This window comes from Rhinolophus ferrumequinum, chromosome 3, assembly GCF_004115265.2.
Source record: "Rhinolophus ferrumequinum isolate MPI-CBG mRhiFer1 chromosome 3, mRhiFer1_v1.p, whole genome shotgun sequence".
Taxonomy (NCBI): Eukaryota; Metazoa; Chordata; class Mammalia; order Chiroptera; family Rhinolophidae; genus Rhinolophus; species Rhinolophus ferrumequinum.
Window position 1 is genome coordinate 67,673,411 of NC_046286.1, and position 26,178 is coordinate 67,699,588.

General features: G+C 35.9%; 2 protein-coding genes and 1 pseudogene across 5 annotated transcripts in view; 2 read left to right on the forward strand and 1 right to left on the reverse strand.

Annotated features, from left to right (window-relative positions):
- Positions 1-1,478, forward strand: part of KPNA5 (karyopherin subunit alpha 5) — a 41,408-nt gene extending 39,930 nt beyond the window's left edge. For both annotated transcript variants that reach the window (XM_033103212.1, XM_033103210.1), the window contains one exon: positions 8-1,478. In XM_033103212.1, the coding sequence (XP_032959103.1) occupies positions 8-195 (188 nt within the window). In that variant the 3' untranslated portion in view covers positions 196-1,478. The remainder of the gene's footprint in view (positions 1-7) is intronic.
- Positions 1,479-7,143: 5,665 nt separating this feature from the next.
- Positions 7,144-7,274, forward strand: LOC117020930 (uncharacterized; annotated as a pseudogene).
- A 1,178-nt stretch (positions 7,275-8,452) lies between these two features.
- FAM162B (family with sequence similarity 162 member B) lies at positions 8,453-15,835 on the reverse strand. Of its 3 annotated transcripts, none has more exons than XR_004422688.1 (5): positions 15,435-15,835; positions 15,174-15,282; positions 12,169-12,277; positions 9,032-9,193; positions 8,453-8,918 (listed from the first exon to the last, which is right to left on the reverse strand). XR_004422688.1 is itself a non-coding variant. In XM_033102868.1 (4 exons), exons 1-4 carry the CDS (start codon positions 15,604-15,606, stop codon positions 9,095-9,097), a joined length of 492 nt encoding a protein of 163 aa, XP_032958759.1. In that variant the 5' UTR covers positions 15,607-15,829; the 3' UTR covers positions 9,009-9,094. The 3 variants fall into 3 exon arrangements, 1 of the variants encoding a protein (XP_032958759.1); XR_004422687.1 differs by having other exon boundaries at positions 8,456-8,918; positions 15,174-15,285; positions 15,435-15,829; XM_033102868.1 differs by lacking the exon at positions 8,453-8,918 and having other exon boundaries at positions 9,009-9,193; positions 15,174-15,285; positions 15,435-15,829.
- Between the last annotated feature and the right edge of the window lie 10,343 nt (positions 15,836-26,178).

Below are 26,178 nucleotides of genomic sequence, written 5' to 3' on the forward strand. Positions count from 1 at the left end.
ATAATAGGTCTGGATAAAATTGAATTTCTGCAAAGCCATGAAAATCAAGAAATTTACCAAAAGGCTTTTGATCTGATTGAACATTACTTTGGTGTAGAAGACGACGACCCCAGCATTGCACCTCAGGTGGATGAAAACCAACAACAGTTTGTGTTTCAGCAGCAGGAAGCACCAATGGAAGGGTTTCAACTTTAACTTGGTGGGGGAAAATTAATGGCTAAAAAGGGTATTTTCAGATGTCTCTTCTTTGTTACAATGTCAGTAAGAATGTTTGACATGTTTTTATGTAGAACAGAAGAAGAAGTTGATGCACTTTTAAAAAGCAAAACAAAAGTTTCCATTCAGATACAACCTTTCAGTGTAATTTTGTTTTTATTTTGTGTGCCTGTATTTATGTATTTTATTATTTTATCTATTTTTAATCTATGAACAATTAAATAAATTATGAAATTATTTAATTTGAAGCTTGAAAAGAACTTTGATAAAGTATTACATATGGTTCTGAATTTTTTTTCTAGCATTCTTGGAAACTGCATATTAGCAGTACAGATATTTATAATTGCATTTTGGCAGTAAGTCTCACAGGCCCAATCTCTACTAAATCTACCTCTAACTTGAAGCAGAAACAAAACAAAAAAGCTTTAGAAGCATGAAATAATATAAAAGCTAAATTAGAATGTGAAAATATCTATTACCTTAAATTATAAATCACTGTGCTGTAGGTTAAACTTTGCAAAAAAAAAAAAATTGCAACAGAAAACCTATAAAATTTATTTATAAAACACAGAAGAAATAATTGTACTGATAATCAATTAAAATGTGACAATTGTGAAGAGATAAACTGTTCTTCATGTTGAACACATTAAAGTGATTACACAACATTTAATATTTGTGTTTTTAACATATAAATGCTATTATATTAGTATATTTTGTATTTCGACTAAATGTGCTACCATTTTTGAAATAGTGTTTTATTATTTTTTCACTCATTTTAAAAAGCATCATGATAAAGATGCCTTCATGAATCTAAAGTAGTGCTGCATAGCAAAAATAATACTGTAATTCTTTCTCTGATTTTTCGGAGCAGTGATTGAAGTTTCATTTTCTGTTTAATAATGAATTTAGAGGTATTTGAATGGCAAAATTATCCTGGAGAAATCTACTTGTTATGTGCTAAAGTTTATTAAATACCCTTAATGTTTAGACGTTAAAAGAGGATATTAATGAAAATTGCTAAGGATTCTTTAATATACTTGAAATCTATAATAGGAAAATTTTTGATAATACACAGAGAGTCATACTGCTTCTTGTCATGAATCAGTGTATTAAATTACATCGTATCAGATTGATCAATATAATGTATGTGTTTATGTATTAAAAGAAAAACCTCTTCAAACTGAAACTTAAAAAAGTTTCAATGAAAAATTACATATATATTTATTTATAGATACATATATACAAAGGGTGCCAAAAAATGTATACACATTTTAAGAAAGGAAAAAACTGTATTAAAATTGTAATAATATATACCAATGACAAAAGATGAATACAAGTCATATGTATACATTTTTTTCGCACCCCTGGTATGTGTGTGTCTGTGTTACTCTCACAGTACTATATTTGGTAAGAGTTTTCTAAACAGATATGGTTGAACTTGGTCTTTTCATTTATAGTTATATGCAGGCTATTTACATTTCCAATTATAGAACTAAAATACTTATTTAAAAATTAGTTTACTACTGTTTTAAGATGGGAACTGAAGCATTTTTGATATGATTCATAGTCTATTCTGTAAAGGAAGATTTTTGTTTATGATAGCATTTATAATGTTTCTGCTGGAAATCAGAGGCATGTTACAAGAATAAAATGTATATATGAGTAGTTTTAAATAGTATGGCACTTTGTAAATTATATATCTTGAAACTAAACATTTGTCAAGACACTTAAAACCTACAGCTATAAAATACAGGTTTAAATGGTGTCCATAATGCTGACTGTCTGTATCTGCCAAACCTCTTCTATATTAACTAGAGGATTGTATCTGTGCCCTTTTTATTGTAGTGGAAGTTATGTAGCATAAAAAGTTTTTCTTTTGCATTACGTATGTTCAAAAGAACAGGGTGTTTATATTAAAGGTTACCAAATTGATGGTGAATTTATCAGATAAACACTTTTGTGGTATGGATGGTTCAAACTATTAGGTGACAGGGTATTCCACTCTTTCTAATCAGTTGACTTAATAATGCAGCATAATTCATAAACTAACCAGCTGTGCCTGCTTTTATTTTGAGGGCCCTGTAGTCACATTAACAAATCTCTAAGCCAAGTCTTTCAAACAAAATAGTTCTTATAGAAGGAAAACTAATATGTATGTTTGTGCACGTGTGCACGCGTGCACACACACACACGATAAGCTTTGAGGGGAGGATTTTTAAATCTTAGCCAATAAAACAAACATATCTCTAAGTACACATATGACCATATTTTAAGTATTCAAATACAAAGTTATATTTAATTTCATGGATTTGTTACTTGGATGATTAATTTGATTAGATTTTAATACAAGGGACTGTATAGTTGGGACCAGCTATTGACATGGTGATGATTTCATTGAACCAAGAGTAGCAAATACTCGTACTTTGTTCTTAACAGTTTTTTCCCACATGACTACTACTTTCAAATGAACAATTTAAAATGCTCTAAAATGTATTTTCATTAATCTTCACTGACCTTTGTTGGGAAAAACATGTTTTTAACTTGCTTATCTAAGATTTATTATATTTAAGTCTGCGAGAAACTGTGCCAAAAATAATAAAACATGTTGCAAAGAGGAACACATACAACATTAATACAAAAATCAAGAAAATACTTGAAAGAGCCCTTTATTTAATTAAATTCAGTGTTTTATTGAATTTTAATTTTTACCAAACTATGCAATTTTGCTTACTTGTTTTATATTTATAAGTACTTGACTCACTGGCCTGTTTTTTTTTTTTTTTTTTTTTTACTATAAGTATTTTGAAAGGTGTTCCTAGGACTTAATTTTTAGTGTTATTTTGTTCACTTACTGGTAGCACCAGAACAAGAAAGCAAAAAATAAATAAATAAATAAATAATAAAATCTGCTGGCACAGAAATAACATCATTTGGTAACTAAAACCTATTTGCAGTTAAAGCTTCATTTGTAGGATAAAGGACTAAAAGAAGCATTATCTTTGCCTTCTTATTTTTTCTTCTCTTAAGAAGGAGCATTACGGAAAAAGTAACTTAAAAAAAAAAGTAACTTAAAAGTAAAAAAAAATCTTAGTGGATTTTTGTTGCTGCTCTAAATTCAGCAATTTACTGGCTGCTCTGTGAAACTGTGAAATCAAAGTAATTGTTAACCTTTACTCATTTTAGTTCATAGCATTACTGTTTTATGAAATGTGACATATTAGGAGCCAATATGGTAGGGCTCTAAAAGGACAATGCATCTTTAAATTCTGGTTGGGGAGTGGGATGAAGGGAAGATGTTGTTGCCTAACTAAATAAATCAATATCTGAGCAGTATGCAATATTATGAAATGTTACAGTACTATATTAAAAATAATAAAATACTATTTTACAATTGCATTTATATAAATGTGTCTATTTTGTTTGTTCTCACTTGTGATTGTGTATTCCTAGCGGAGCAAAAGCAGATGCCCTCATTGATTAAAATTCTATCCACTTTTCTAAAACCAGCAAGATTTTTGTTTGTAGCATATCTGATTGAATTAGTATGTTCCTTTTGCTTTAGAATCTATGTGTTCTGCTATAATAGGAAATGTGTCTGATTTATCTTTGTATCTCAAATCTTGGCAATTAGTCGGCCTTCACATATTTGAGATTATTTTCCTTTTCTGTTACTTTAATGCAATACAATACCTCTATTTAAGGAGTAGAGGTTTAAACCTAATAAATAAAAATCGGAGGGAATGTCTGATTTAACTTTCCTAATATACTCTGGAACATAAGGTCACACAGTAGCCAAGCCTAGATCCCCTAGCCTAATGTTTTTCTTTCGCTACCATGGTTTTTGCTTTTGGTTGGCTTCATTTCCTTTAGTATTTGAAACTACGAGTATGCTAATCACAGTAGTGAAAGTAATTGAATCAGTTATTTTTAGGTACCTTGCCTCCAGTAAGGTAGCCATCAATTTTGTGGCAAATGAATTAGAACATATGAAAATACAATGTACAGGTCAAACACGATAAACTTCAGTATACACTAGGGTTCAGCTTCCCAGAAATCCCTATGGACACCCTTGAATGATATGTTTGCTTAATTTTATTCATTTTTTATTTTTAATTTTCTTTCCATTCATATCTGGACAGTTGATTAGTTCAATGAGCACATGATTCCCCCCGCCCCCTTGTAGCACATCTAATGATTTTTATGTCTTTCAGTAGTTTAAGTTTTAGGAGACATATGCATTGTATCATTATTAATATCACTAACATTTCAATTTTCCATTCTGTTATGAAAAATCTTTTTCAAATAATTGCACTGGCAAGCAATGCTGTACAGCACCAGAACTAAAATGTTGATGGGGGCAACCCCACCAAGTAAAGAACTCAGTAATTAATGTACCAACAGTAGACTTTAATTTGTAAACAGTAGACAGTTTAGAGATTTCAATGTGTAATACCCCAAAGTGCCTGTTCTTTAAAAATTGAATGTTTTCATCTTGTGGACAACTTTATTTTTGAGGGATCCCTCCTGTTCGCTTTCAGTTATAGTTAACATGTTTTTAAAATCTATTACCGAAAATAGAATGGCAATATTTAATATACTCTATTTAGGGCTTCAACATGACTTTTCTGAACATTCTATCATTTAAATTGTTTTATTATAAAATATACACAGAATAATGTGTAAGAAGACTGGCTAATAAAATGAACACCTATTTTTTCACTACCCAGCTTAATTATCAGACCTTGTGATCTTTACTCTGGATTTTATTAATAATTCTTGTGCTTTTCCTCATTGTTCAGCTCACATGTATGTATTCCTAAGATATATAGATTTACTTGCCTGTTTTGAAATGTATAAAATGGAGTATTTTATGCACTCTGTGTTTTTTTTTTTAGCTTAGTGTTAACATTTTTTGAGATTCATGTTGATGCTTATATCTGTGGTCCATTTTCTTTGTTGTATACTATTCCATTTTGTGGTTACAGCATTATATCTCTAGTAGGGCAAGCCTTCTCCCTTCTCCATGATTCTCTTAGCTCTTTGCATGTCCATATAAATACAGAATCCACTTGTCAAATTCCATGAAAGGCCCCATAGGGATTTTGGAGGAAATTACATTTAATCTATAGGACAAGTTTGGACAGCATCTTAATGATACTTTCAATCCATGAACTTTTTTTTAGATCTTCCTTACTGTATTTCAACAAAATTTTACAATTTTTTCATATAGTTCATTCACATCTTTTAGGTTCACTCCAAATAAAAAAAATACATCAGTGTAAAATAAAAATACTGTTGTCTTTCTAGCTAACCTATTTAGTCATTCCTTGCCGTAGCTTACTATATTTAAATAGAAATCTATTTCTACTTGCATCCTAGAGTTAAAATTTTTCAAAGAATAATGTTGCAATACAATATACAGTATTGGAGAGTATACAGTAAGGAAAATTTTTCTGAACCTATTACAACAATTTTTCTATGTGAAACTCGACGATTTGTACATTTGTATGAATCACGTTTTTCTCAGGTGAAAAGGATGTTTAACTTACACCATAAAACTGACAATCCTGGCTTGCTGGCCTAGTCTTTGGGATTTTTGTTAGGGACTGGAAATTATACTGGTCCTTTTAAAGGAGGAAACATTTTTTTCCCTTTACCTTTTTCACTTATCCCCCAACCCTCCTCCTGTCTGACAACCATCAGTTTGCTTTATGTCTCCATGAGTCTTTGTTTTGTTTGTTTGCTTTTGGTTTTTTAGATTCCACGTATAAATTAAATCATGTGGTATTTGTATTTCTTAGTCATTTCCCTTAGCATAATTCCCTTTAAGTCCATTTATGTTGGCACAAATGGCAAGATTTCATTTTTTATTGCTAATATTCTCTGTGTGTGTGTGTGTGTGTGTGTGTATGTGTGTGTATCTTCTTTATTCATCTACCAATGGACACCTACCTTGCATCCATGTCTTGGCTAAATAATACTGCAGTGAACATAGGTGTGCATGTATGTTTTCGAATTAGTGTTTTTGTTTTCTTTGAATAAATACCCAGAAGTGAAATTCCTGGGTCATATGGTAGTTCTGTTTTTAATTTTTTGAGGAATCTCCATACTGTTTTCCATAGTGGCTGCAACAATTTACAATCCCACTAATAATGTACAGGTGTTATTTTCGCCACATCCTTGCCAATACTTGTTATTTGTTGACTTTTGATAATAGCCATTCTAAGCAGCCTCTGAGCAAACATTTTTTAACATGACGACAGACGCCTTCACTTTTCATAATGCATTGACTGTACATTTATGGACAGTGTCAGTACCCACTCCACCATTAACCAGTGAACCTTTCACATCCTATCTCACATGGATTTCTGCCTTCCAAACCCAGATTCCACTGTCATACTAAGGCTATCTCTGATTAGCCCATGGTACCAAATGCTTACCACCAGCCCATGATAGTTCCTGGGTTTGATGGCAAGGTGAACTTTTATCTTGTTCTCAAAAATGTTTTTAATCAAAGCCCTGGATTCTCAGCAACCGGAGATTAAAGATACTTTGACTAGCGGTGTGTGTGATCTTCTTCTACTGGTTCTATTTCTCTTGTAGAACGCTGACTGATACAGGCATACTGCCATCACCACCAAACCCTGATTCAATCCTCTGACTGTATAATCTTTCTGGGATTCTGGCTTCATATGGATATCTATACTCAGCTTTTTCCAGCTTCATGTTTTTGTCTGTTCTTTCAAGCACATGACCCCCATAGGATAGTCAGATGCCCCCTTGGCAAATAGCAGCACAAGATAGGCTTAACTCCCTCGATGTTTACTTTCTTATTATCTGTAGCAAGGATCTTATTCTTTCTCCAACAGTTCAGCCAAGTGTTTTTAAAGATGCTCTAAAAATTGTTTTATCTATAATTTATAGTTCATCGCTTCTCGGCCTTTTGGCTAAGATCAAGTGTAGTATCTGTTCTTATCAGTTTAATATAATTTATAGTTCAATACTAGGTGACTTCCCTGGACATCTAGTCTTCCATCTAACCAGAAATAGAAATCATCATACTCATCCTTATAAACATTTTAGGTTTTTCCTATAATATTTAGAATGTCTCAGGATTCAAGCAGAGTATACAAAAAAAAAAAAAAAAAAAAAAAACTTTCAAGGAAGTATATAGAGTAAGATTTTTTTTAAGAGAACTGATTTCTAGATCTTTAAACTCTATATACAAATAAACTCATATACTTTTCCTAAATTTGATTTGTCTGAGAATAGACCTGCGGTCTGCTGGTTTTCCTTTCTCATCTCTCCTCATAATCAACTTAATACTATTATGCCCCAAAAAAGTACTTCTCATCCATTTTGAATGTTACTCATGCTTTGCTCTGTGGTGCAAAAAACCTTCTGAGTGACAAATGGATAGTTCAAGAACGGGTAGCTCCTGAGGAAGAGTTCCACGAGGGCTAAGCAAAGAGAGCCAGGTGCAAAATGCCTTGGTTCATCTAGGGGGTGAACTCATAACAACGTTTCCTGCCTTCTCTGTCTATCTTAGAGTTGAATTTAGAAGTGAGATTATCATCACAGGAATGTGTATTAACATTTCCGTTTTCAAATCAAAATAGGACTTTTTCTAAAAGAAAGTATAAGTTTGAATTAGCTTGTTAGTTTGACAGTGGGGACTGGCTTTTTCCTTAACATTACAAAGCGGACATCCTCCATTGAATGAACTAACTATGTAGCTTCAAAGTTATGATGAAAAATATATTTAAGGTGCATTTAATATACAATAAACTGGAAATTATGTCATTCAACTACTTACATTTATGATTAAAAATTATACAGATGTCACATAAAGTTGTACACTTGAAATTTATATAATGTTATCCCAATAAATTTAGAGAAAAATTATAGATGCCAAATTAAAAATGTGAGAGGAGAAGGTATATATAATTTTAAAAGTTGCTTTTGGGATTGCTCAGACAAGTTTGAAGACCACTGTTACATACTATTTTTCTTTTTCTAATGATTTTGTCTTTTTAAAATTGTTTTCACAAGTACTGCTTAAGTACTTTTATAATTTAAAAATAGATTTTGAAATTAATAGTTCTTGGTTTATAAGACTTTTTAAACCTGTTCCACTTAGTTACAAACTATGAAAAGAATAACCAGAGGGACTATCCAGTTACCAAATAACAGTAGAACTTTGGTTAAAAATTAGTTAGAGTTTAAGGGGCCCTTAGTGATTTTAGTTCAATAACATTTTAATTACTTGCACAGAGTGTTAATTTTAGCATTATCTGTAATGACCAAAAACTGGATCAAATATCCAGATAAACTGTGGCACATCATATAATGGAATATCGTAACACTAAAAGTAAATGAATTCACACTGTACACAGTTTGTGGATAAATCTCACAGCATAATGTTGAGTATAAGAATCCATGTTCACAAGTGCATATTGTGTAATTCTATTTATATAAAGTTCAAAAACTAATGAATGGTGAGTATGGTGATAAAACTCACAAGAATGGTTCCTTTGGGAGGGTATTGACTGACAGAAAGGAGGATTCCGAGTTGCTGGGGATGTTCTATATCTTGACCTGGGCAGTGGTGATGCAGGTGTGTTCTCTATGTACAAAAATCTATCAAGCTGTATACACTTTGGTGCACTTGTCTGCATGGTTGATACTTCAATAAAAATTTACTAGAAAGGAAAAATAGAAAACACTTTGTGTTTCTTGTCACAAAACCAACCAACCAACAAAACAAAACAAAACAAAGACCATGGCAAATGTTTTGTTAAATGTTCTATTTTACCTATCTTTAATTGTTGCTGGTAATAGTGATGACCTTCTGCTTAACACTTTGTCACTTGGAGTATCATTTAGCCTTAGCCTGTGCAGCCAACGCGGCTTCTTCACGCCACTTAGCTTTCTTTGCCAGGTTCCAACTTGTTAAGGATTCGTGTCGTTCTACAGCCTGCAAAAACCACAAAACAAAACAAAACACAAAACAGAACAAAACAAAGCTTTTTAACTTTCTGCAACGAATTTGTATTTTAGATCGACATATAGGAACGACTCTGTGAAAAGGAGAAAAGTAACTTAAAACATCTGTCACAAATAGTATCCAAGAAAAATGATGCTTTTGTATAGAAAAACATTCCTTAAGTTGCTGGACTTCCAGTCAACAGGACAAGCTGATGTCAGAAATCTGCCCCACCCTCTCTTGGCATACATAGATATAGTATTTGTTGGATAAAAAGTAACAAAAATATTTTCAAATAATTAACCTCAAAATCAAGAAAGGGAAATCCTCAGGTTCTAGAAATGGAAAAAACTCAAAAGGCATATAAACTGGTGGGAACTGAAAAGGATTGAAGCCAGGATGGAAGGCAATAGTTTTATTCTGAGTTTATTAAGGGAAAATGTTGGCTTTTGCAGCTGTAAATTGAGAATTTAATCCCTATACCAACAGTCAAGTCCAGGATTTGGATCTTGGGCATAGAACTGAGCTACCAATAAAAAGTTGGAGGTATCACAAAAAGATACCCCTAAGAAATTAATGAAACTTCTCTCACCAGCCCGAGAAACTGGCAAAGAAACTAAGCATTTATCTGGGGGGGGGGTGGGGGGGAGGCGGGGGCGCAAGTCACCTGTGAAGAGAAAAGACAATCAGCATCATAATTAAGAAATAAGAACTCCAGCTAGAAAATATATCTGAGGAAATAATCTAAATGCAGCACAGAGACAAAGATACAAAATAATAGAAAAGAGAAGTTAAGAAACATGGAGAATAGAATTACAAGTTCCAACATATATTCATAACAGGTGAAAGAGAATAGATAAGCTGAGGGAAGGGGCCATACTTGAAGTTATGACAGCTTAGACTTTTTCAGAAGTAAGGAAAGCTCTAGGTCCTCAGACTGAAGGACATACAATGCCCTGAGCAGAATAAACAAAAATTTTATATTGATGGATATCTAAGGTGCATGTCACAGTCCACGTACTTAAAGGAGAGGTTTGGCATGCTGCCCGTTCTTTCCCCAGCCTTACACATCTCAACAATGGCATCATCAGCCATCTAGTTTGTTCAAGTCAAAAACCTAGGTTTTTGGGTTTCTTTCTTCTGTTTTCTATCCTCTTCTCACAATGAATTTACCACAAAGTTCTTTGTACCTCCCAAATATATTTCAAATTGCTAACCTTTTCTCCATCTCCAATCTGCCCCGATCTTAGTTAAGGTACATGCATTAGTGATTCGAAATGAAAAGTGAATTGGAGAGAGGCAAGCGGGACAGCAGTGAGACCATTTAGAAGATACTGCAATAAACTAGACAACAGATGTTGGCTGTCTTCGACCAGAGTGATATCAAGAAAGATGGTGTGGAGTGGTCCAGTTGTGAATATATTTTAAAGTAGGGCCAAAGGATCAATGACATATAATGACTTACTCATGAGTTACTGGAAAGATGATAAAATAGTACCTGGACGAGGCCATTTTAGGTGTGGTGGCCAGAGAAGCTTTCTCTGTGGAGATCGAGAATAAGCCAGCTATGGCAAGAACAGGGAAAGGAAGGAAAGCCTAGAAAAGAGAGAGTTTGGTATGCTGAAAAATAGAAAAGAACCATTGTGTATGGAGCATAATGAACAGAGAGAAGATGATGTAAAACAGGGAGGGTCCAGACAGTCTCAGGCTCCAATCTATCATTTACGAGCTAGAGAATCATCAACTTGGTGGGCAATCATTTTATTTAGGGAGGGTAAAAACAAGAGATGATTAAATTTCTTTATTCCTATGTTTATGTGTTCAGTCAAGCAAATATTGATGACATTTTCCATGTGAAGAGAATAATTTTAAGGAATTAAATTCTTTGTCATACTAACAGAAATGAATAACATAACATCAGTAAACTTAGATGCCCTATTCCATATGCGAATTATTGGGCTCAAATACTCTTGAAAACCTGAGAAGCAAAGAAGAGCAGAATCATAGGACTAGGCAGAATTAACATTCTAAATTACCATTCTCTGGGCATTGGCTAAACATGCCCAGAGACTGAAGATGTATGGATCCAAGCAAATTATTCTGTATGATGTGGCTGTCAAAATCTAGTTCCAACTCTGACTGCACTACCAAAACACAGTGTTCATGAACAAAGAAGTTATAATCATGCTCCAATGGGTTTAGTTGCAGGTGCCAAAATGAACAGACATTGATAAAATGGAGTGTGTCCAGAGGAAAGCTCAAAATAGAAGTTTTTAGGGATAGAGTAATTAGCACTGGAGAAGAGAAGACTCATAGGTCTGTATTGGATGCCTCCCAATATGTGTGGGGCTGCTCTATGTGGTAAAAAGTGATCAGCAGATGGAAGGATTTAGGGAAGCAAGAAACAAAATGAGAGAGTAATTAACTCTTAATTTCTCTCTAGAAGCCACATATTGAAGACAGTGAGAAAAGGGCTCAAATACAGGATACAGGCAAACTAGTCAGCCTTGGCAATCACTTCCAACTTTTAAATTTCTAACTATTTTATGATTCTGTGCACTAGCTAATTGAGTTCATGATTTAAGGAATGATCTAGTCTGGATAACTTTCCCACAAGCAAGTTCTTCTTGTGCAGATTTTAACCAGGTAATATACTGTTCTGTTTTGTTTTTGTTTATAAGTGGAAACAAGCTTTTGTCCCTCCTGCCCATATAATTTGTTGACTCAAATTTCCATGAACATGTTTGTTTCCAGTATGGTAGATATATGTGGGTGACTCAAGGTGTCTGAGACAAAATTGTTCTTACACGGAAAGAATAGCAGTAATCCCCAAATTGAGAACAAATCTCATAACATTTCATAAAATTCACAAATCTTTATTTTTTTTCACACTCCTAAGTGAAAACATACTGTACTTCTGTCTATCATTATTTTAAATTCTATCTTGATTTTAAAAAGGTACTCACCCTTTTGGCTGATGCTATCACTGCAAAGCAGGCAATAATTGTGAGTCCAATCATTATGTAACAAGCTTTCACTCGAGCTTTGTTTCTTGCAGCATCTATCATTTCTGGCCTAAATCAAGATATATAGTTTATTAATTATATTAAAGCAATGTGATTTTCTGACTTGCATAACAGGCAATGTTTTGTAATGTTAATATTCCAAAGATCCCTGAATGCAAATTACAGATGTGAAAGACTTCCAAAGGCTAGGTCATTCATTGTCTTATCAATTTCAAATCAACAGATATTTATTTAGGTCTTAACTAATGTTAGCCACTATGAAACCACAGTGTAGATTATTTCATTTCTAATTTCTCGAAATATAATTACTAGAGATAATGGCCTGACTCACCATTTTTTTTTCACTGATTGGGGTAAAGATAAGAACTAAAGCCTATGTATGTCTATGATTTGTGCTCATTTGGCCCCTGTGTTATTAAGTGGGCTTTGTTTTCAGTTTTAAACAGGTTGTCTTTTTAAAACTAATTTTCATCATTTCGTTTTTTTCACTGGCCTCCCAATCTCTTCTTGGCCCCTCCCATCCTATCCCAATTAAAGAAATTATTATACATTTTGTGAGAATGATTATAGAAAATAGGGTGTTTCCTTCATAGCTTTTGCATGAAGTTTTCAAAGAAATTATCAAAATCACAATAATTTGTAAAAGAAAAAGAAAAGACACCTTCATTTTGTTATTTTTACTCTGAAATTTTATGTTTATTTGAACACTGGGTAGTCTTCTTTTTTTAATAAAGTTATAAGCAAACTGTCCAAAATTTTAACAATACCACTTACAAAGTAGTGTTACAAAAGTAATCATATCTGTAAGCCTTTTATATTGAAATTAACAATTTGCAATAATATGAAGTGGCAGTTTATAAATACAGATTATTAAAGAATAATTCTTGAGAATGTATTCAGCAGTATTCTTTCTCATCTAAAGTCAAGTTTAAATAGAATTCAATTACATTTAAAAAATTCCAGAAAGGCAAATTGCAATTTCTCTTAAAAATGAAAAACTTTTCCACTAGTTGAAAGAGCACAGAGAACCAATATCAAGCCTGCTTTCCTTAGATTTCTGTCAGATTAATGTAAGTTTTAAGATGTTAGTTGCAAACAGGTGAATATGAAGATATTATTAGATTACATTTGTTGCTGACTTTTGTTCCAGATGGAACCTAAAAGATCTGATTTTTTTTTTACTCATCCATCTGGCTTTGATCTACTATACCAAATTAGTTTAGCACTGGAAAAAAAATAGCCAAGTACAGTTATTATTAAATATCATTAGTGTATGGTACAAAAATTATAGGTCAGTTGGTAATTATATGTCCATTAAATGCATAAAAAGTGAAAGCTATTTACACTGTAAGTCTAAAACCAAGCATAGGAGGCATATCCCTTCTAAGTAGCAATGCTTTAAAAAATTATAGAATTATAGAAAATAATAAAATGAAAAATATTCAAATACTTTCATGTTTTCAACTCCAAACTAAAGTACTTTTCAGAGGTATCTTGTTCAAAGTTAAATTCTCCTGCGTATAATACTTCTTTGGACTGTGATCCTGAGGGAAATTAAATTTATTCCTATAAACTGTGTCTCTTCACACATACAGCTATGTTAATGCAATACCAGGACCAGTGTCTCTTGATAAGCATTAACTTACAATAATGCGGGTTCTTTACATTCTAAATTACTGTTACGGCACTAGAACTCAAAATCCAAAAAGACTGAGGGTGATATTTTAGTTTTTCTGAGGCTAATTTCTGCTTTGGGCTGTCTGTAATTTGGAGTCTATAGATCTCAAAGAAAATAAAATTTGTTTTATAATCTTAAAAACGTCTCTGTAGTTGAATAAATGCTGAAAACAGATTTCAAATGTTATTTCAAATCCCATGTCCATTCTTCATTAAATAATTTGATCCAAGAAAGGAACAATAATGTTTGAGAATTCATTCTCGAGTGAGCATTTCTCACCACATATTTTCCCCCATTTATTTAAGATGCTTTTGGTAACTAGTAAATTAATAAACAATAAAAGTGTATGTAATATGTACAGAACAAGATGTAGGCCGAGTTTCCATTATCCATTCTGATAGGCATTGATTGCATTGTGTAAGTGTAATACACAGAACATGTGAAGTCCTTGTTTAATAGGATAGTTCCAGTCTATTTTTTAAAAATCAGTTTAAAGCGCGTTAAATTGATTTTATTCTTAGTTTCCTTCCTTCCCTTTTTACTCACACCCTTGTAAAAGTGCTGGGAAGTTTTTGGGCTTTGTATAAATTCAAATTGTAGAAAGATGGTTTTTACAGGGTACATTTACCTTTTTTTTTTTTTTTAAACATTTACCCTGGAGGTGAAGTTGTCACCTTGTTTTATCATTTATCAAACCTCTATCTTGGGTTTGGGATAGTGAAGAGAGTTATGGTGATGCTCCAGGAGCCCGAGCCAGACTAAACTGATGTTTAGAAAGCTGTAGAGCCACGCACGCCAGGCGTCTCTCGCCCCAGACAAGAAGGTCTCGCGGATGCGGCTTCTTCCCAGAGACTCGCCAGCCACTCCACAGGCCATGATCCTTCCTTGGGTGGGGCAGGGAGATGCCCCCGATCCCTGGCGGCCCCGCAGCCACCCAGGGTACTGGGTGGGCGGGGGGGGGGGTATCTGAGCGATGGTTGAAGTGCCCACTGAACTTCTCGGTTTTCACCCAACTTCAACAGTCTCCCTGTCAGCTTAGCTGCCCACCGTTCAGTCAAGAAACTTGACAGTAACTGCACTAGGAGAGCATAGGCAAATTCCTTAAGGTGGTAGGTGTTATAGTGAAGCATTGTGTGGCACTGAGGCCGCCTTCGCTCCAGGGTGCGCCCAGGTCGGGGAGTGGATGGACCACGCACCCCGCGAATCTCGGGCCGGGCCCTCCCAAGGGAGCGCAACCCCGGCTTTGGCATAGGATAGATACACTTACGGGATCCGAGGCGGGATGTCCTCCATCGCTTTGAAACGCCCGGTCCACAGCAGGATTTTCTTGTCGAATTGGGAAGGCTTGTGCTCGGCGGGGACCCTGTGAACCTTCCCTGCTGCGAAAACGACGGGGATGGATGGAGAAACCGACAGAACCAAGGCACAGAGTATAAGCGCGCGCTCATGCCTCGACCCCCGGGCCCCAGCTCCTGCCCCATCCTACCGCAGCCCCCTCCCTCCTAAGCTATTCCCAGTCCTGACTCACCCGGACCCTGGGGCCCAGAGCTACTGGGAGCTCCACCGCTGGAGTAGTGGGGGAGACCCCGGGGCCGGAGAAGCGCGATGGGTAGCCGCGCGGCTTCTCGAGAAGCCCTCGGGGCGCAGCTGAGGATGCGCCCCGGGCGGAGACGCAGGAGGCTCTCGGCGGCGGCGAGCATGCTGCGCTCTGTTCCCGCGCTGGCAGGAGCTGGTCCAGCCAGAGTGCGAGCTCCGGGCACTCCTGCAAGGCCCCGCTGGCCTCCCAGGGGATCCCAGACGCGTAGCTGGAGTGTCTGACGCGCGCAAACTCGACTCCTGGTCCCCGCCCCGGCTGGCGACCTCGGACCAGTGCGTCACGACCCTAGGCGCTGATTCCCTCTGCAAGCGGGACCCTGGGAGCGGCCTGCTCTGCGTGAAAACGTTGGGCCGCAGAGACTCACCATCGCTTGAGACAACTCCCTGCAGCTCGTTTTAAAGGCATTTCCTTGTAAGGAGTTAAATATCCTTTGGTTCACCCTTTGGTCCCACTGTTTGGTGCCCAAGAGAATATATCTAAACCCTCTCCGCCGGGAAGCCCCAACAGTCTTTCAGGTACTGGACACTTCAAAAGTTTAAGGACATTCAAATAAATGTAAGGACATTCTACAAACTTCTGATGTTGAAGTTTGCTCCTCACCCCACCCTCCGCTTCCATACCTTTTCTCTCTCTAGGCAAAACCACCTCAGCTGTTAAAATTGTTTTCCCCTACCTCTTCATTTCTTAGTAAGACCACAAATTCTCCAAACTCCCTTCCAAATGAGCCTTTCTTCTACCTTCCACCATCTTCCCTCTGCCAAAAGCGGGGGAAATCTACTATTTTGTGATTCTAAATGGGAACAGGGACTCAGAGAAAGGACTGTCTACATTCTTTGTAGGAAAGTTGTCTACTCTGAAGGAGTTTACTTATTTTCCTTAATTCGTATTCCAGGGACAACGGACCCCAGTCAGGTGAAAGTGCTCTGAGGTCACAGACCCGGCCCAGCTTACCCTCCTCCTGTTCACCTTTCTGAGGTTCCTTCCGTACCCAGACTCTGCCTTACACTTTCAGTTGGAGCTCCGGATAGTTTTTTTTTTCTTAGTAACTAGACTGTCAGGCTCTTGAAGGCAAGATCTCTGTAACTCCAAGTGGCTTTCATGTAATGGTGTTTAACAAAAGAAGAGAACATACCTTTGTAAAGAAATGTGCATGTAGAGGAGTGAGTGTAGAAAGAACATGGGCTTTGCCTTCTTTCCAAGGTTTAAACCTCTGATTTGTGACTTAAGAGTTGCACAATCATCAGCAAATCATTTAAGTCATCAGTCTTGGTCCCATTTGTAAAACAAGACTTCCTATCTCTAAGTTCATGCAATGACTACAAAAAAACTACTACTTGCCAGCTACTTCTCAAAGCTTCATAGAGCAGAGAACAATATCAAGTGGGGGTTAGTAGATGAAGAAAAAAAAAAAAGCAAGCAGGGTCAGCATGGAAGCTATTTAGAAAGGATGGTGGTTAGGGAAACCCCTCTAAATGTGCTTGGCACAAAATAACACTTCAAAAGATGTTATGGTTTCTTTCCCTTTACATTTTTGTTTAATGAGTCCCAAATCACAATTTGTGAAATCTCCTGTAGAGAATTGTAGCAAACTATAAGCTCTCCGACTGTAAGGATTATGTCTTAGTTACCACAATATCCCCAGGATGTAGCTGAAAATTTGCAACTTAATAGATATTTAATAAGTATTTGTTAAGTAAATAAACACATGCATGCAAGTCTTCAATAGTAAAATAGACTCCGTCTGGGCTAGTTTAAGAAAAGACTGAAATACTTGAGGATGTGCTACAAAATGAACTGAATGAATTTCTGCATAAGTATATTGCCATAGATAATATTGGATTGTTCCAAGAATATGCTACTTGATAATTCTCCCATTATTCAAATGTGTTATTTTTACTTTAATATTTTATTTTTCTTCATGTTACTAAGAAGAAATATCTGGAGAGCTAGAGAAAAACATCTCTGCGAATCAACCAATCATTAATAGTTCACCAAGGAACATTAAATGAGCTATCTGAGTTTATTCCCTGGAGAAAACTAAATGTCAGGCATTTACACATGATTTTCTGTCTCAGGCTTCTGTAGCATTGCAGAAGGACAAGGCAAGAGAATAAGGGCTTATGTCATGAGAGAAAGAACAATTTGCATTCTATTCTCTATTCCTGATGGGATTAAAATATCACTATTTGGCAGTAGCCTACATTTTTAAAAAATTACTTGCAGCTGTATGAGAGATGTTTTCTTTAGTCTAGAATTGGAACAAATTTTAAAAAGACTCAAGTCAACTTCTAATAGAAGAAAAAGCTAATTGTATTCCTTTCTTTATATTATTATTGTCGTTGTTGTTGTTTTAACCAGGACACCTCATTGACTCATTGAATGCCCCTTATGTACTGAGCACTGCTCTAGGCTCTGAGGTTGCAGCAGGTAACCACACAAAAATCTTTGCTTCTCACAGAGCTTAACATTAATCCATGGTGTTTTCAGTTTACCCATTCTATAGTATATTGCTTTTCAATCCTATGGTTCATCTAATTTGTATATACGTTTTGCTCCTTCAAGTCTTGTTTTTGATGAGTATGGTTTATGTTTCCATGTCCTACAGTTAATTTAGTTACTTCTTAAGATATACTAGTTATAACTAGGAATACATTTTAAATAAAGTCATTATGTAGACTGGGTGGAAAGTGCAGGTCATTTTTAAATTATTTTTTTAATTACTACTTTTTTATTAATGAAAGCTACTGTGCTTGGCACTGGGCTAAGACGGGATATGCAAAGGTTGCTGCAGAGCTATCTCTGAGAAGCTCCCAGTCTGGCTGGGATATTTCCTCCTCAGGAAATGCCTTCTGCTTAAAGGAGGGGCTGGGAGGGAACTTAACTCACTTGTTTGCCAGCCCTACTAGTCTCTCTGTAGGAAAAGTTCTGAAGTGGCAGTTAACCTGCAGACCCAGCTCATAGCGGTCTCCAGTGTTTTAGGCAACCTTATCAAGTGGGTGGCCCAGGCAAGGGCCAATTACTGACGAGATTACTAAGCATGCACTTAGGACAGCAGCAAAAGCTCAAAACGAGACCTCAGAAACCATTAATGAGCTCCTACATACAGATCTTCGTGTTATTCCCTTAATTCCCATTTTCATTGCTACCATTCAGTCTTTAATTCTCTCTCAACCATCCCACTATAATGACCTCCAAAGTCTTTTCCCCATTTCTGGTCAATTCTTTCTCTGCCTAGTCCCCAGAGGTAGTTTTCTAAAACATAAGTGTAATCATGTAAAACTTTTGTGGTGCCAATTTCTTCCCTGTTCTTTCTCTAACCCTGCATCCTACATTCCTACCCATACATAGGCTACAAAAACAACTCTGAAAGAAAGCAAAGTGAGGCAGGGAGAACTCTTTGCGAGCCTTTTGCTTTGATATTTTGTATAGTCTGATTCAAATTTTCAGCCCTTGTCGTATCCCTAGACATTTAAAATGTCACTAACCACAGGTAGGTAGACCACAATGGATGACTCTGTGGAATAGGGATGGACAACATAGGGAAGCTACCCACAGTTTAGCTCTGGCTTGGACGGCTGGGTAAGCACTGTGTGTGTGACCAGCGCTCATGAGGACATGGCTGAGTTCTGACTGGTTGTTACTTGTCCTATTGTTCTAAACATTAGTCTGAGGCATACATTCAGAAGAAAACAGATTGGATTAACTGCTTCCTGCACTGTTCAAAGTCTTATATATTTTCCATAATACATAGCTTTTATTTGTTCTAGAAATAGCAAATCTGAAATGCATGCAGTCTTATGAGGTACTGTTTATACAAACTGCCCTCAGGACAGAAAAGGTGCATCTGCAATGGCCCCAGTGATGGATTTCAAACTCCAAAGTTCCTGGTATCAGTCTTATAAAACAAAGTGAGCAATTTGTGGTCCCAAGAACTAAATCTGCTACAGAATTTTCACCCTTGAGGTACAATAATGACTTTAAGTGGTTCAAATCTGCATGCTTCAGTATCATGAGGACTTACTAGTACTTCTCCAGCCCCCAGCCCCCATCCCATACCATACACACACACACACATACACACACACACACACACACACATGCACACATACACATACATTCACAAGCACATAGGAAAGTGGTCTTGCAAAATTAATAACACCTATTATAAATATAATACCTTACCTAACTGGTTACAATTAAAGAAGGCTGCTCTTTCATAATCATGATGTGGATGATGCCACCCTAACTTCCCTTAAGACAATTACCTCTTGCCCTACATGTGTTTGCACAGTTCTTCAGCTTCTCTCAGCTGCTTGTCTCTTGGCTTATGTGGTCATGTTTTCTCAGAAATTGGGCCTATTTGAATGTTTTGCCTATTCGGGGATAAAAATTTTAAAAATCAACTTATCAGAAGAATTTCTTTTTCTCTTTCAAACCTTTTTACTTGGGGCTACTCATACTGATTGCTAATTTTCAGTGCGAAATATAATGTGTAGGCATAGCTAATTAAAAGGGCACAGACTAAGTTCTTTTTTTCTCTCACATTTCCCCATTTCCCATTACACCACCATCTACAAATGGAAGCTTAATCATTATTTATGATTATGATAATGAAGATTTACAAGAAAATTTGTTAAAGGTAATTGGCAAGGCACTACTACCACAAATCATGTAAATGAGGTCTGGGTTGGGTTAAAGAACCAAAATCTAGGGAAATTTTTTAAAGTTGAACTGGATAACTTAAGAGACAAAATGTTATAGAGGTTAACAATCAGCTATTTTATTTGCTCATTAATTTCTTCATTCTTTCAACAACCAGAAAGTATAGATTAAATATCTATTCTCAGAAGCTTAGTACTACTATATATCCAAGAATTAGCCACATCCAGCGTATCCAGAAATCAAACATTAAAAATATATAAAACAACTTTTTCCTTGAATGTATACTTAAATTCTATGTCTTATGTGTACTTTGACTAAATGCTAACTCTAAAACAAAAGAATTTATGACACTGACGGGATGAGATGTATTATTCAATAATAAAGTTCTGTTTAGATCATGCAAAAAAGATTAAATGGGATGGAGAGGTATGTACCTAAGTGTTAAATAGTCTTTACTTCTGTTACAACCATTATGTTCTGAGTTTGAAGTGTTTCCTTGCTTCCTCTAGTAGTCATCTAAAATCTTGAAAGCCAGCTCATAAAAAGCTAGACTGTTCTAAGAGGCCATTAAAGAAGGGCTCGCAGCCCTTGGCAGTTGTGTAAGTGTTTTATTAAAAGATTGAACTGTGAGGTCACTTTTATGTATACTATCTCAATTGCCTTTAGAGAATAAATTTAGTTACACATAAATGAAAAATATCCTGCCTTATAGAGTAATTGGCTATAATTAAGCATAAGATGAATCTCTATCACAATGTACAAAATGTACAAAAAATGCACAAAGGAGAATAATATGAAAATTTAGAGAAAGACTAAAATGTGAATTACATAATAAAGTACAAAAAGAAACATGTTAAAGCCAGTAGCAGTTCCCTAAACTTAAAGCCAGTAGCAGGTCTCCAGACTTAACGGCTACTATTCTAAATGTAGAATATTGGGGTATTTGAGGAGGCCCAATAAATGACACCTCTATTTCCTGCCAGTTGAAAAATAAAACAAAAGAGTTTGCTGACAGGAAACCAAAGTTTTACCTCTAGTATTCATAAAATGGATCTATTTCCTGCCAGTTGAAAAATAAAACAAAAGAGTTTGCTGACAGGAAACCAAAGTTTTACCTCTATTATTCATAAAATGGACAGGAGGGTATGGCATCTGTAAGGCAAGTGGACTTCCATACTGAATCCTATAATTAAGTAGAGTGACTCAAATCCCAGGCCACCTGGACCTGCAGAACTCCCATCTGCACCAGCATTGGCCTTGTGAAATGTGTGGCATGGGGGACAGTACAGAACGTGTGCTCTCTGCAGGCAGCAAGATTCACAGAGGAAGAAGCTGGGCCAGACACATTCAGTTTTTCCCCCCCTAATCTCCCCAATCACTGAGGAGGCTCTCTTGGGTTGAGATCATAGAGTACTTAACCTTCTAACATATGTTCTCTTTACTCAACAGTGTCTTTGAAATGTATCTGTATTACTACCTCTATCACTAAATCATTCATTTTACCTGCTGTGTAGTTGTCTATTTTTTACCCATTATTTATTTACTGTCCTGTTTCCATTTTTTCATTATTATGAACTATGCTGCAATGAACATTCTTGACATATCTCATTGGGCATCTGCACAATAGTTTGTCTTGAGGTATTTACCCAGAAGTGAAATTTCTGAATCAACATAAATAAAAATCTTTATTGTATCCATTATAGGTTAAAATGGATAGGTAGGGCACAAAAGAAAGTTACTTTATTTCCTACCTCCCCTGCACCCAACCCCTATGCTGTCCCTTTAAATCCATCCTTTGAACTATTCTTGGCCGCTTGAATGAAATCTTGGGCAGATTCTAAACTATTTAAATTACTTTTTGAGTCAACTAGCTATTTTTAGTCCTAAGAAGGTCTCACTTTAGAAATTAAATGTCTAATACAGTCATAATGATAAATATTCTGAACTTCACTTAAAATTAAACTTGTCTCCCTCTCTGAACTCCAGTGTATTCCCAGATGAACGCCTGCCATGGGGAAAGGAGCATGTGGTCTGTTTCTTTTCTATCACCTCCCCACTTTATGCTCTTAAACCTGTGATGGCCCTAACCCCTTGTCCCCTTCACTAGTCCTCTAGGGATCACTCAAATTTGGGAATGAAAAAGGTTGGGAGGAGAGAAAAGGGACAAGAAAGGTCTTACTTGAGAGATTCTTTTGTGTTCTGATGACGCTCTCTGTGCTTGATGCGTGTTACGAGCTGATTCTTTTTCTTGAGTGGGGGTGCTTTGTGTTCTTCCTGGGAGATACCCTCATGCACCCCTCACTATATCAGTGGAGTTGGAGCTTATTCCTGATACAGCTATTCGGTGCTGCTTTAGTCACAATCTTTGCCTTTAAATTTCAAGTCTTGGGTCAATCTCCAGGGTACATGTGTCAAGTTCTCCAACTGGTTAAAACTTCTCTCCCTTGGTTTGATGTGAGAGAAAGGATTCTCTCTCCCAACCCTCTCCTGCCAATCTCAGAGTGACGGAAGTTCGGAAGCACTTCACATTTTTCTCAAACAGTTTCTCTCTTAAACCGTCCCTCTCTCCTGGCTCTTCCAGTGTTTTAAATATTCATAATATAGGTGATAATGATCCTGTATCTTCTGAGTATGACAGAATCCTTTCTAATTTGTCTAAACTGGAGGGATTATTAGGGATATTATAAAGCTTATGGTATCATGGGACTGCTAGAGGAATAGGCTCTCAGCCAAGCTTTCAGTAACTGCTCTTGGAAAACCACCCACAGAATTGGCCTGGTTAGGAACTCTGCCTCCTCCAACTCTGGAGCCACCCTGCCTCTGCCCTGGTTGGGCAGCTGTTGCTGACACTGTTAACCCCAGAACATGTTGCCTCTGCCTAGTTCTTCACATTTGTCACTGCTAAATCAAAATCTCATATGGGGGCATAGCAGCAGCAAGGGAGAATGGGAAATATATGATGTCACTTTTTATTTCATTTTGGAAAGGCAGCATGCATAAATGGACATCCATGAGTATGTCCACATGTCTACTATACACCACAAAGTTCTTTTTGGTGATTTCTTTTTCGTCTTCATGGATGGCCCAGTAACTTGCCATGAGACCTGGGGATACATAACATCTATTGTTTTTTGTATGCTATGAGTTAGGGGTCTAATTTTTTTTTTCAATAAGAAGAACCATTTTTCCTGCCATCAATATAAAGCATCCATATTTCTGCACTGATTTTTGATGTAGGCAAAACGTATATCTGGGTTTTTATTTCTGTATTTCATTGGTTGAATCATGTATCCCTTCACCAGTATTGAGCTACCTTAAATCTCCTTACCTTGATTCTACAAGAGTATCTTGACTCTATTCCTCTCTATGTATCTTAAGATCTGTTTGTCAATCCTGTTGGGATTTTTACTGAAATGTGTTGAAATTAATCTGTGGAGAATTAATTAGATAGACTTTTTATTGTTCCTATGATAGCAAGTCTTCTAATCCTGATTAGAAGTCTCCATTTATTCAGGTTTTCTTTTATATACTTCAGAAATATTTGGTTATTTCTCCATAAAGTTAATACTGTACATCAGTTGATTTACTCCTAGGTAACTTATAGTTTTTATTACTTGGGCAAATGAATATTTTTTCAATGATAATTTCTGATGGGTTAATACTAATGTATGGAAATGCTATTGAATTTTCTATACTGATTTTGTATACATCGATCCTGATGAACTTTCTATGTTAGTTGGCTTGTACATATTCTTGAATTTTCTATTTATATAATTATATTGTCAAAAATAAGGCATTCCGGTTTGTTTCTTTCTCACTTTTATACCTCCTTATAATCACTGGCTATGACCTCCAGAACAGTATTTATGAGAAGATAGAATAATGTATTTTGTTCTTTTATTTAATGGGATACTTTTACAGTTTCACCGTGAATTCTAATATTGGTGCTGTGGTCGGAATGTGTATATCCCACTCCCCCAACCCCCAATTTCATATGTTGAAATCCCAACCACCAAGATGATGGTATTATGAGGTGGAGCCTTCGGAAGGTCGTCAGGTCATGAGGCTGAAGCCCTGGTGGATGGGATTAGTGCCCTTATTTAAAATGCCCAAGAAAACTTGCTTGTCCTTTTTGCCATATGGGGTTACAGTGAAAAGATGGCTATCTAGGAAGCAGGCTTTTAAGAGACATGGAATCTGCCAGCACCTTGATCTTTGACTTACCATCCACCAGGACTATAAGAAATAAATGTTTGCTGTTTATAAGCTATCCAGTTTATGTCATTTTTATTATAGCAGCCCGAATGGACTAAGACAATTGGCTTGAAAGCTTGGGTGGTATATTAGTTTCCTAGCGCTACCATAACAAATTGTCACAAACAATATAAATTTACTTTATCTCAATTCTGGAGGCTAGAAGTCCAAAATCATGTGTTGGCAGGATCATTCTTCCTCCAAAGGCTCTAGGAAAGAATCCTTCCTTGCCTCTTCTAGCTTCTGTTGGTTGCCAGCAATTCTTGGTTTTCCTTGGTTTATAGATGCGTCGTTCCAATCTCTGCTTCTATCTTCACATGGCATTTTCCCCTGTGTGTTTGTCTCTGTGCCCAAATTTCCTTCTTACAAGTACAGTAGTCATATTGGATTTAGGGTGCACCTTAACCCAGTATGACTGTATTTTAACTAGATTATGTCTGTAAGAATCTCATTTTTAAATAAGGTCATATTCATAGGTTCCAGGTACACATGAATTTGGAGGGGCAGGGGGGATGATATTCAACACAGTACAGGTAGATAGATTTGACCAGGTTAAGAATATGTCTTCTATTCTTAATTTGCAAGGATATTTTTTTAAAAAATAAAAGAGTAATAACTTAAAAGAGTTTCTACTTTTTTTTCATGTAAAATGAGGATATTACATTAACAGACTTTGGATGGTTGGATTGAAAGCTCCTTGTCATGTTACATTATTTTTTGGTATACTGATGAATTTCATTTAGCCAATAGATTTCTTAAAACGATCCTCATCTTCAGTTAAAAGCTTTCATGGCAGAGAATTTTAAGATAGAAAAAAAAAATTCTTTGCTTCTAAGAATATATCTTTCTGTTACTATGTCTTAATTACTTATGTTTCGTAAACTAATAAAACATTTTTTATTTTAATGCCTGTATTCATCAATATTGGACTAAATGGAAACATCAATATTAGTGTTTATTATGAAATTGTTCTAAAAGTGTTCCATGAGGATCTTGTTCCAGTTATATTGCCTATAAATAAAAAGTAAGAATAGAATTGCCCACCAGGTGGCAGCAGAATTTCCAATTGTTGTACGAACACCAGTAGAGTAGGGGTACTTGATTAAATTCATGGAATATGAAGGGGATGACTTTTGTCCCTGTTCTCAACTAACTCACAGTCTGTATTTTGAATCTAAAATATGTGCATTTTCTTTTCTCTTTTTCTTTTGGTAATTGAAGATTCTAAGCATAAACCAGTCTCAAGTGTGCAAAAAAAAGTGAGACTACTGTAGTCATTTTGCCAGTGTGGAGCCTAAGCTACTCAATGGTATGTGATGTGCCTGGAAATAAATTGTGAGCTTTGTGTCACAACCCCCTTCCCCAAAGTAAATCTAACAGACAGTTTATAATATACTTTACACTAAAAATAAATGTGGTCTCAGGCATTACTTTTTTCATTGCATTTTTGCTCAGTCTCCAGACAATTGAAACTGGCGTTTATGTATTAGAAAACAATTGTGCTTCTGTGGCACACAGTTCACATTATTACATTTGCCTTATCGTGTCCTTTCGTCCTAACTAGTGGCCATAGAGTTGCAAGTTGATGACAACAATCTTTCTCTTATCATCTGTAATTTCAATATACTCCATTAGGTGATTTAAATATATATTGTTAAAATAACATTAAAGGTAACCTAAAATTATCCCACATCCTGAACACAAATATTTTCTATTATAATTTTCATCCACCTTTATGCAGAGTTCTAATTAAAGTACC

Bases quoted from the DNA above. Each gene is read 5' to 3' on its own strand.
- FAM162B (XM_033102868.1), bottom strand. From the start codon at position 15,606: ATGCTCGCCGCCGCCGAGAGCCTCCTGCGTCTCCGCCCGGGGCGCATC. The intron at 15,286-15,434 runs GTGAGTCAGGAC...TCGTTTTCGCAG, and splicing joins CTCTGGGCCCCAGGGTCCGG to CAGGGAAGGTTCACAGGGTC. The intron at 9,194-12,168 runs GTGAGTACCTTT...TGGTTTTTGCAG, and splicing joins TGATAGCATCAGCCAAAAGG to GCTGTAGAACGACACGAATC.